Below are 12,403 nucleotides of genomic sequence, written 5' to 3' on the forward strand. Positions count from 1 at the left end.
AGCTTTTTCTCTTTCAACAGATGCATTAATTTCATTGTGGAAGGCTACCAAATTAGTCAGGCATAATCTGCTCTTTCTGTCTCTAAGCAGCTCCCTGTCTTCCCATGTGTTTTGATATGTCTTCCAGGAGAATGTTCCATGATTTTACTGGATGTGGAGTGAGGCTACCCGGTTGGTAGTTCCAGGGTCTTCCTTTTTACCTTTTTTCAAAATGGGTTTGACATTTTCCTTTTTCCAGTCTGGGGATTTGCCTTACTGCTAAGACTGCTCAGATATGATTGAGAATTGCTTGGCCATTTCAATATCAGCCTATTCCTTCAGAACCCTGGGATACATCACACTGGGTCCTATGGACTGATGTATGTTCAGGTATCTCAGGTGGTCTTGAACCTGAGTCTCAGGAGAGAACTGCAGTCTACAGTCCCAGCCTTGAGCTTCAGGGAACTGAGAGATGTGGGAAGAGAGATTCATATTGAAAGCTGAGGTGAAAAACTATTGAATAGCTCAGCCTTCTCCATATCAGTTTTCACTAGTTCTCATGTCTTATTCATCAAGAGCAGGTATGTTTACTTTAATCTTCCTTTTTCTAGCCAGTGATCCTGTTGAACTGTGCATTTCCTTCTTACACTTTAGTTTGATCAGGTGGTCCTTAGTTAGTCATGTTTGTCTCCTGCTTCCCTTGCCTGTTTTCTTACACATGGTAATTGAGAGCTCCTGAGCGATATGAAAAATGTCCTTAAAGGGCTGCCAGTTCTGTACAGCTTCTTTGTGCCTGAGGGCAGTTCCTGGGCGATCCCATCCATTAATTCATTTAGCAACTGAAAGTGTGCTCTTAAAACTTGGAGTCCTTACTCTGTTCTTCACCTGGTCTATATCCATCATGGCAGTGAATTCCACGAGGGCATGACCACTGCAGCTCAGCCTGCCACTAAGCTTGACACACCTAATTAGTTCATCTATGTTGGTAGGCAGCAGGTCTAATAATGCTTCCCCTCTAGTTGTGCTGTCTGTCACTTGGATTAAGAAATTATCCTCATTGCACTCCTGGGCTGCAAGGTCTCCTGGACTGCTTACAGTTTACTGTGCTGCTTTTCCAGCAGATGTCAGGGTGATTGAAGTCTCCCAGCAGGATCAGAGCCTGCGAACAGGACACCTCCTGTAGCTGAAGGAAGAACTCATTATCAACAAGCTTCCCTTGATTTCCTTCCCTACTTTACTACAGTAGACTGTAGTAAACACTAGCCATGAGGTTTCCTTTGTTGGCTTAGCCCCTAATTTTTACCCATAAGCCCTCAACATTTCCATTGCTGTTTTTCCAAGGCAGCTCTCTGGAGTCAATGTTTTGGTTTTTTTTTCCCTTGGAGGACAGCCACCTGCTTGCTTTTTCTTCTTGCCTGCACCTTCTGAAAATTTTCTAGTTGTCTATTGCAGCATTCCATTTGTGTGGTCCTTTGCAGGATGTTTCAGTGATAGTGATTAGATTGTAGCTCTATAGCTGCAAAGTGGTTTCCAGCTCCTCCTGTTCGCTACCCATGCTGTGTGCATTGGAATAGAGACACTTCAGCTGTATCACTGACCTTATCACCTTCTTAGAGGACCATGCCATAATTCCTTTGAGGCTTTTCAGAGGCGTTTCTCTCTTGGTTCCTAACATAGCAGCAGTCCTTGACTTTTCCCTGTTGCTTGGAATTTTATCACTTTTTCTCTGCTACTTGTCTGCTGTTTCCCTCCTGATGTCAGAACTCATGTTTCTGTCTATCTAGGCTATTGGGGAACACCACCTAATTCCCTTTAAAATGTTTTGTTTCAGCATAGTAGGGCCTAACATTGCTTTTGTAAGTTTCTGCTTCATACTGCTGTAGTTGGTGTATTTGTCTCTTGCTCTGTCTGGCCCCAACAAAGAACAAAACCAACACGCTGGTTCACTGAGAACGAACTTGTATCTGGGATAATGGAAAACTGGAGTGCCCTGAAAAAGGGAAGCAGAAAAGGCAAAAGGATGGGTAATGTTAAGGAGCTTACACTGCTTAGTCCAGCAGGACTTTAGCTAGTAATGTTAGATATACTCTAAACTAGAAACACAAAAAGAATCTTTTCAACTCCTGCCACCGGCAGGTGTCCCTGTGTTGTACTTTCTTGTGCCAGCCAGAGCATGTCATGTTGTTAGATGAGGGTTGGGCAAGTGATTGCTTCTCTAATCTGCCTTGTTGCCTGACCAGATGTTTGCAGCTGCAGCCCCACAAAGTGGGTGGGCAGCACAGGGCTGGGTATGGCAATTCTGCCAGTGGGGTCTAGTTGAAACAGGTTGCCCAGAGAGGTTGTGAAGTCTCCTTCTCTGCAGATACTCAAAAGCATTCTGGACATTCCTGTCCCTGATCTGCCACCAGGTTATCATGTCTTCTTGCCAGTAATTTACCTGTAGTGCTTTCAGGTATGTCTGGTTATTGCCTTTATCCTATCCTGACTCTGAACTATGTACTTTGGTATGCTTAGCCTTTCTGCTCCGTAATCCTTTCTTTATTCAATGATGACAATGATGACTTTGATGGTATTCACTACAGAGGTCAATAGCATAGGACCCGTCTCTCCTGTTTTTTCCCAACTCCTCTTGACTGAGCTGGCCGTGGTGTTTGAGGCCATGGATGTCATCAGGTCCAGCAGTGATACTTAAATCCCTAGAGCTCTTCCAGCCTATCTAGTGATACGGTCTCTCATGTTTTCTCCTTGCAGTTCCAATAAGTGCAGCCTGTTTCTCCATGACACAGACAGCACTGGATTTGTTCACAGAGGTGAAGTTAATCAGTGATACAGTGGTGGTTAATGTAATTAACCATATCTGACATATTCTATTTTATAAAGCTAAGAGTAGGTAGGGTGCAACAACTTTGGTTTTATATGGTCACTTAGCAAAAAGACTTACGTATCTGGTAACTTGCCAAAATGGGATTATTGGCTTTAAATCACAGAAGTATATTATCTAGGCAAGAAACTGGTGTTCTTGTAACATGAGAAAAGCTTCAGAATTTTAGTGGTTTGTTTCACATGTACTGGTACTTACGGGAGAAGATGCATTTAGCATTGGCTGAGAAAAGTTAATACTTTGGATTCCAGTGTGTTATGTAGATATTTTCAGAATGTGGAGGTAAACGAGCATATTATCTTGTCAGCTTGGAAACATATCCTATATGAGACTTAGAGAGGTGTGTGTGTTCCTGGGACATAAAGTTAGTGAGAGATTCACCAGCTCTAGAGGTGTCATTTAGAGAAATGGAGGATAGTGCCTGTGTTGTAAATCAAAAAGTGGCCTTTTATTAGGCTGTATCTTCTGTACCTTGATTCTTTGGGAGTAAGTAGATAAAGCTAAAGTAATATAGTTTGAAAAGAACCTTTAGAGATTGTCTCCAGAAGTTGAATTTGAAAGGGGGGAAGTAAGAATATATATACTAAAGCTGGAGTAGCTGGAAAGGACCCCAAGCACAAGGCAGTAAGACAGTGATAAAAAACTGGTGGGAAGAGAGTAGGTAATGGTAGAGCTGTGAGAAACTCTAGAAATATAATTAAAAGCAGTAGGCAGCTTGAAGTACAGATACTTCTGGGAGGTCTGCCTGTTGTTCTTGCATTTTTCACTCAACAGTCAAAAATTTGGATGTGCCCTTTTTTTTGTATTTGTATGCATCTGATTTGAAACCAAACGTGAACTTTTCTGTCAGCATTCCTGTAGGGGATAGTCAGGAAGCTGTGGATTTGGGGCCTAGAGAAGTCATAACTGAACTTTTCTGATCTTTGTGCTAATATGAACAAAAAAATGTATTTTTTATCCCTATTCTATTTCCATTGTATTTATGTCTTTCAATCAAAAATGTTTTCGTTTGGTGCACTTTCAACTGTGGCAGTATGAAGCAGGAAGGACTAAGTACTTAGGTGATGGTTTTATGTAGACAAACTTCCTTCCCCCAGCCCCAGTAAAAACACACTTGTTGCTTGTTGATAGCTACTAGGGAAGTTCTTGTGATATCTTGTTGGTGAAAATGTGACTGTTGAAACTAAGAAAAGTAAAGATGTTTGTTCTTGACAGCCAAGTGAAGTTGTGTTGGTTAACTTCACAGTTGAAAATACCTATACCAGGAGGCTTGGGCCAGGTATTTCATTTTAGGATTCATTGTGCTGTAATGAGTTGGCAGTAATCTGAAATGATTAGTGTAGTTGTAGTATGTGCTCTGTGCAATACAGTAGCTCTTTAAAAAATGTAGTAAGACTTGCAGCCTTTCTTGTCTATAGTACTGATCTGGTATAATAGCAGTATAATTAAATGAGGCATTTCAGATAGTATATGAAAACCAGAATCTGAACTATTTTAGCAGTTGCAGTGAGGATAAAAAATTAAACTCTGGACCAATCTATGTTTGTACTATAGTTAAGGTTACAAGGTTTTGATGTCCATTTGCAATATGAAGATTCATTAAAAAGAAGAGCTTCTTTATACTGTTTGTACAACATGGTCTGTAGAAAAGGATAGCCTGTTAATGGTGTTGCTGAATTATTAAGGGCACTGCCTCCAATACAGAAAAATAATATACCCCAATGTCCCCATTGTCCAGAGGAAATAAACCAGCATAACCAAGTATGTTAATTAACAAAGTTTAAGAAACTGATTTTTGTGCACAGCGTCCTTATAATTGCCTGTTAAGCATACAGAACTGGAACAGAAGTTTCTTGATAAGAACTATTTCCAAATTCTTTTTTCAGGCTACTCAGAAACCATTCTCTAAAACAAGTGTGCAGTATCTGAAATTCAAAATAGCTACAATTAGCTAGAATGGTTTGTTCTGTTGTGTTTCTTTATCAAGGGAGTATTTTTTCCCCACACAGGAGATCTGTCTTGAAATTTTTACACATCCCTGGTGTATTGAAAAGGAAATGTAGATGCCCTGTCATTAGAAGAGACTTTGTCTTGGGCTGAAGTGTTAAATGTTTTGAACATGCAGGAGAACATTCAATTAGAAGCTACCTGGGGTTTGCCAGATATTGAAGTACAGCTGTGTTACACTGATAGACTGAACATCAAATGACGGATTTCTCTTGTTAATTCCTGTTGATGACAATATTGCTCACAGGGATATGTTTTTGTTAGATTATGTACTTAATAAGTATGGAGACATTAGAATCAAATAGTCAATAGAGGAAATATAAGAATAAGATGGCCTTTGTGACCTGTTTGCTTCCTTTATTCATATGCATTCTAATGCAGTCTTTATTTATATAATTGGTTTCTTTTCCCAAGATGCCACTGCCTTCATTTCATGGTATAGATGTTTTTCTAATACTGAATAAGGGCAGTATCTGCAGGATCATACCCCTGGCTGTTGGAGAAGTTGGAAGACTAGTGGGATGAATGATTGCAGAGACAAGAAGGATGAGTCTCATGGTTACAGCAATTGAGTTTAGTAGGTTATTTTTCTGAACCTCGTTTGGCCACTTTAAATGTGTGTTCCACAGGCAGTCAATAATTCTGGGGTTTGCAGACAACCAGCTTAAGCCTTGTTAGTAAATTTTTAATGTATTTGCCTAGCTTTTAAAAAGCCTAAAAACTGGACACAGAAAATTTATGTTGTAAGCATTGGCCAAATCCTTCATGGTTCATTAGCAAGACTGAAAAGGTTAGATAATGGCATAATCCTTTGTCATTTTATCCAGGAGAGCAGCTCGAAGCAGTGCTGTGTGTGTTGTCATCTGTGTGTGCCAGCAGAAGTGGCAGAGAAGCACTCCTCATTGGTTTGCATAGGATGGAAGAATCAAGAGACTTGGAAATGTGCTTTGGTTGTAATACTGAGCTCAGGCAGTTGCAGACGCCTTTGGGAATTCTAAACCTGTTACCTGGCGTTTTTTAAAGTCACTTTTGTTGCCCTAACCTGTCTCAACTTGATGTCACATGCTAGTCCAAACCTCCAAATGGGACAGATCCCAGTCATTCCTCTCTCTTGGTCTTTCTTCATGGACATTTTTTCTGGGCTATTATCTTTTCCCCTGCGACATCCTCTTCTTCAGTTTTCTCCCCTAGCTCTTTGTTTGAGGCTGTCTGCCATGTGAATCCTTTGTTGGTTTCTAGGCTGGTCAGTGCTGTGTTTCATCGTTTTGTACTGCATGCCTTCCCTTGACAGACAGTTGGTTGCTGGTAATGTCCTTCAGGCTACTACTCTTACACTGGTGCCTCTTGGGACAAATGGCTTGTCCCTTCCCAGGTATACAGAGTCACTAACAGGGCACAAGAGAAGAGACATGGGACGTACAGAATCTGTCTCTCCATACTCAGTTCCTATACTGCCTATTGTGTTTTAACAAAAACTGCAAAAGGTCTTGTTTGCCTGTTCCTACTGGAGTGTGCCTGAGTGGCTTGAGAGGCTGGCTCAGTCTCAAACCTGTCCGTGAGTAAGATCTCTCAGTGGGTGGTAGCATGTATGGCACAGATGGTGTCTTCAGAAACGTAGGTGCTAGATCCTAACAAGATTCAGTGAGCACGTGCTAGCTGTTTTTTTTCTCTGCCCCCCATTTTGGTGTTTTTGTCTTGACACGGGGGAAGAAAAACCCACTAACAAACTAAAAAGCTTAGGTTTTTCCTAGGCTTCCTACTTGAGTCTTTCAAAAATATTAGGTAATTGTGCCTTCTTATCAAAGCATAAAGTAAGTCAATTTATTTCACTGAAGCACCAGACTTCTGCAATTATTCAGCTTGGAGACAAGCATGTAGCACTGCACCTTGAAAGCTAAAATATGAGACATTTGGCAATGTTTAAAGAATTTGAAATCAGAAATGTATAACGAAAGAGGTTTGAATAAAAACAATACTAGCAGTTAAATTTTTAATTTAGAAGAAAAGGTTTTCTGAAAAGCAGTTAAAGTTTTTTTTAATATATATGTATGTATATATATGTGTGTATGTATATATTTATACACACAATATCAGTAATTAGTTTTATTCTGAATTACATTATGTTTTTTCTGGAGAATTCTGTCTGTGAAGTATTTTTATACCCTTAGTTACAAAAACTGTTTGCAGCTATTTCTTTGTCTTGACTTCTTCAGTCCAGCTGGATCTCAACAGATGTTTTTATATGAGCAACCATAAATATCTGCTGGTTTTTGTTACTCATCTTCTTGACTTTGAGTCTCTGTATATTGGTCTGTTATTCTTCTCACTTGTATGAAATAATTGTGTTGCTCTGAATTTGTCATATGTTGTGCTTATTTTGTATGACAATTGGGGCCTTTTTGTCAGGCCTCTGATGTTGCCGTGGGCTTTATTTTCCAGTTCTGTACAAAATGTCTTGATATTGAGAGGTGGTGATCTGTATTGCATTGTGTTGTTTCTGATCTGAAGGGTCCACAGATGAAATAGGAGGACTTTGTAAATGAATTTTTCTAGTTGATAGTTTACTGTATTAATGCTTTCCTAGCCTTATGGTTGTATATTGCATTGTAAATGTTTTTATGTACTTGAACTTTCATGTGTTTATAAGGCTTAGTAGGGAGAAAAAATACCAGTGAGTATAACAGCCTCTGAGCATCCAGTCTGCAGGGTACCAGGTTACAAATCTTACCCTATTAGTTACACTTCTTGGAGGTGAGCTGATACGCCATGGTTAAGATTTCCTACAAAAGTGATGAGCCACTGAAAGGCTGGAATCTTGCTGATTTATAGAGGCGGGGTAACTTGGGATGTTCAGCTGGGAAAGGAACGGGAGTGGTAACAAGCAGCAGTAGTGGTAGTAAAGGCAGAAGCAGGTTCCACAGCAGACTTCCCAGTGTGAGTCAGTGAATGCACAGCATACCAGCTAGCTGTCAGGAGGAACCCAAACCCGACTATTGCAAGAGAGTCAGGGTTCATGTTTATCATGCAAAGTCATGTGGTCTTACTATATCTTAACTTGCCAACTTAGCCTTAGTCCAGAGAAGATCCTTTGCTGCAGTGCTTAGCAAAAAAAAAAAAAAAAAAAAAACCCCAAAAAAAGGGGAGAGAGAGAAAAAACAGAAGGAAAAATAAAGAAAATTGTGCAATGTCTGTTTATGCCTTCATCATGCCGAGGAGACACTTAACAGTAAATAACCTATGTATACCTGAGGTAAGATACTGTTTCTGCTTTCCCTGCACAGTGCTGCTGCAGCACGGAGCCGATCCAAACATTCGGAACACCGATGGGAAATCTGCACTGGATCTGGCAGACCCTTCAGCAAAAGCTGTACTCACGGGTAAGATGCATACATCTCTCAGCAGCGTAGCCCGAGTTTATTTTGTGTGTATAAGTTCAGCATCAGAAGAGCCTTCTGTCTTTTGAGATTTTCTGTTGTGTAAGAGCATTTTAAAACTGTCTTTTACCAGCTTTCATGTTGATGTAATTGTTGTTAATCTGCTGTGCTGCTATAGGTTTGCTTATTCTACTTATGCTAATGCTGTAATTTTCTGTTATAATATCATTTGTTATTTACTGTATTTCTCTGGGGTTTTTCTTTTTAAGTGATACCCGATAGAGAGATTGAACAGAATCCCCTAGCCCCTGAAAAAAAAATAGGAAAAGAATCAGGTCAATTGTGTTAAGACCTTCACTGTTAGGCAAGCAAGGACATTTGTGTAACTATAAAAGTACCTAGGATCTGAAAGACAACCTGCTACCGATTGCAGAGATCAATATTTACGTTAGATTTTGCTGCAGATTCACATGCTGCTCTTTCCTTCCTCTTACTTGTTAGTCATTTTGGGTTGAACCCTTTCTCATCTACCAGTTTTTTTCTTTTTTAGATGCTATTAGCTGCAAAACAGTGTTTCATGAGAATATCCTACAGATATAACTTTGCTTTTACAGAGCTTTGATTTTTATTTTTTTTTATTAATTAACTGTTGTGGCATACCAGTGAGCATGAAAACTATAATATAGTAGCTTGTCAAATCAGTATCAAGAAATACATGGTCCTCTGTGCTGATTTGACATCTAGGAAATAATGTTTAAAACAAAGTAATATTGAATTTTAAAATATATACAATTAGATTTATAGAAAGGGATTCAGCAGCTGAGGTTCATTTGCAAGAATAGCTGTTTTTCTTTTGCCTTTATTTTCCCTATTCTCTCTCTGTTTTTATTGACAGCTTAATTTATAGGTTATATGCTATGAAACACCCGTATTCTTTCTTCAGATTATGTTCAGAGCACACCAGCTCCCTTCACTTTGTCAAGAACATTTCCTCATCTTCTTTTTTCAGTGTGCTGAGTGCTATACATAATTATCTACAGTGCTGCAGTGATTTCAGAGTGCCTTTGGAACAGTGTACTTTAAATACATATGATTTACTTTAATTACTCTGTGTCAAATTTAAACACGTTCCTATAGTGTTAACACTGATGTTAGCTGTGCTAAGCAGGTTAATCTGACTTTTGGCTGTTAATGGGCACAGCTGTACAGATGCTGAAGATAGAGAGTGCAACAGGGAGTCAATGTATCTGAGAAGTGTCAAAGGATATATGCCATTTACTTGTGGGGAGCTTGACATACCTACAGTGTGGGGGTTACAAGCCCCAAGCTACTCTTCAGGCTATGCAACTTCAGGGGATTGTAGATTAGGAAAGTCTGTGACCTCATGTCTGCTCGACTGATTTCTCTGGGCAGTAGATCACCTTGTGCTTTAGGCAGGGGAGAGGGCAGTGTGTCATAGCAGACAAGTGGAGATGGATTCAAATAATCCCTCTGAGAACACCCTGTGAAATGCAGCCAGCACCCATCTATGGGCTTGCCCCTAATGCCTCACATACAGCATCAGTGACTGAAGCTGTCTGCAGCTAGTGAATGTTACCAGGGTGTGCATATAGACCCACATGGTGCTATATTTCTGTTTAGTTGTTCATAAAAAGGCATCATTTTTGTATGTGTTTGTTCTTCCCAGCAAGAAAATCAGCTTTTGTTTTATCAGCTTTGTCCTCAAGGTGGCTCTTAGCTACACAGGGCTCTGTGCTGTGTACCTGAGTTTCAGACTGTGCAAACAGGGCTGGACTTGGGCTGTAGCTGCCATGTGATGAACAATAACTGAAAAACCTAACACTGAAGATGTCATTTAAATGGAAGATAGCTATTAAGAGCTGTATTTTTCTGAGTGTTGCCCTGTTTTATAGTCTCTCTGTTAGGCTTCTATTTCTCATGCATTTTCCATATGTTGTTAACTTCAGGTCTTGCTTCATCCCTCTGGAAGAAGGAGGCTTAAGGGATTTCTTAGGATCTCTCTGACTGGGGATAATCTTTAGCTACAGCAATGCTTTGCAATTAGGTGCATCAGAACTTAAAGGTATTACTGGATTAAGGATGAGTAGGATATATTAACTTAATTTTCAGTATTTAGTATTGAATGGTGGGATTTTAGGAATGCTCATATTTAGAGCTTTTGGAAGGACAGTCCATAATTTGTTACTGTATTTGCATCTTTAAGCAGCATGCATGCCAAGGTTGCTCTCATTGTTATTTTTGATTCCTTTTTCTATCTGTGTCTATCACAGAATGTCCTGGGTTGGAAGGGACCTTAAATATCATCTAGTTCCAGGCCCCCTGCTGTGGACAGGAGGCACCTTTCATTGAACCATGTTGCTCAGACCTCCATCCAACCTGGCCTTAAACACTTACAGAGATGGGGCATCCACAAATTCTCTGGGCAACCTGTTCCATTTTCACAGAAAAGAATTTCTTCCTTACATCCAACTTAAACCTACCCTTTTTCAGTTTGAATCTATTTCCCTTTGTCCTATCCCTACACTCTCTTGTGAGAAGTCTCTCACCATCTTTCTTGTAGGCTCCCTTCAGGTACTGTAAGTCTTCAATTAAGTCACCCCAAAGCCTTCTCTTCTGCAGGCTGAACCGTTCCAGTTCTCTCAGCCTTTCCTCATAAGGGATTATGATAGACTGTATGACCATAGCAGACTTTTCCACATTGCTGCTGTGTTAGTTGATGAAGAACATGGATTCCTCCTAAAACTTTTTTTGACCAAGTATTTGCATAGGTTCTTGCATCTGTGTTAATTGCTTTGCAAATGAACTGTGATTACAGTGTCCCTTTGACCTCCAACACAGCAAAAGTAAACAGAAAACTTGTTGGTAATTGATTAAACCTTTTCAATTTGACAAAGAATCCTGTATGTGTTTTAAAAGGGAAATTCCTGCTGCATAAAAAGCGTTTCTGCTGTTCTGGCAGCAAATGCTGAATCTACAATGACTCGTTCTTTTCTGTCTTCCAGTCTAGAATAATGTATACTCTCCTTTTCACCTGGATTGCAGAAAGGAGATGTAATGCAGTAGTTTTTGGCATGACTTCTAGCCATTTTCCTGCAACATCCTCTTAAAATATGTGTTTTATAAGGAATGATACGTAATGAAGATGAAAGGCTAGTATTTTGATGGAAATGGACTTTGAAAATTTCTTTGTAGAATAAAGAGAATTTTATCAAAATTAAACAACCAGTACTATCTTTTTTTTTTTTTTTAAAAAAAAAGTTACATAATTAAGGAATCTGCTTTTTACTGTGCAGAAAGCAGCCTATTTTCCTCCTTTCACAGGATAGGCAGCATTTGTGTGAACCAAGCACTTCATGTTTGAGAGGGTGAATATTTTGTTTCTTCTTATTTAGCATCCCATACTCTTCCTGAATCATATTGTCAAAAAAAGAATTGTACTCCTCTTTTTCTCTAGGCTGAAGTGGTACTACAGGCTCCAAAAACGTATCACATCAAAGAACATCTAAGAGCTGTTAATTAATAACCAGATTAATATCCTAGTTTATTTTATTTTAGTTTAATTGTCTTTGGGGTGTGTGGTTTCTGAGATGGGGACTGATCTTTGTTGCCATACACAGCACTGGAGCACTCCCATCCAGAACAGGGCCTTTGGGAGCTTTTGCACTCCTAGTCATATTAGTCTTCATTATTTTCTTACCCTGATGATTGCCTCTTTAAAGATTAACGTAATTTATATCTTCCCTGTACAGTATATGATGAGCCAACAATATTGTTAATGATTTATGTGAATTATATATAATTTTTTTTTTCGCACAGTGATGCTTTCTTGCCCCTTATTCCCCATATTATCTACTACTCAGAAATGCTTTCTTTATGTGAATAGTTGTTCTTTGTACTCAGCAGTTTCCAAAGGAGCTGTTAGCAGGAGCTGAAGGCATTTTTGTTGGATAATATATTTTTGTCTGCTTCATGCCAGTGTTTTGTGGGGTTGGTTTTTGTTGGTTTCAAGGATTACTCCCTTGAAACAGATCAAAATGAAAAAAGTCTGAAAACTGCTGCATCTCTAGATTAAAGGAAGATTTCTTAGGTATGAAATAATGTCTTGTTTGTTAATAGAATCAATTTTCAAAGTTAAACAAGA

General features: G+C 39.3%; 1 protein-coding gene across 6 annotated transcripts in view; it reads left to right on the forward strand.

The window, feature by feature from the left end:
• The window catches only part of TNKS (tankyrase), a 129,096-nt gene that overhangs the window by 20,421 nt on the left and 96,272 nt on the right, over positions 1-12,403 (forward strand). For all 6 annotated transcript variants that reach the window (XM_086891537.1, XM_086891538.1, XM_086891539.1 and 3 more), the window contains one exon: positions 8,149-8,244. In XM_086891537.1, the coding sequence (XP_086747663.1) occupies positions 8,149-8,244 (96 nt within the window). The remainder of the gene's footprint in view (positions 1-8,148; positions 8,245-12,403) is intronic.

The sequence above is a fragment of the Cyanistes caeruleus genome, chromosome 5 (genome assembly GCF_971803275.1).
Source record: "Cyanistes caeruleus chromosome 5, bCyaCae1.hap1.1, whole genome shotgun sequence".
NCBI lineage: Eukaryota > Metazoa > Chordata > Aves > Passeriformes > Paridae > Cyanistes > Cyanistes caeruleus.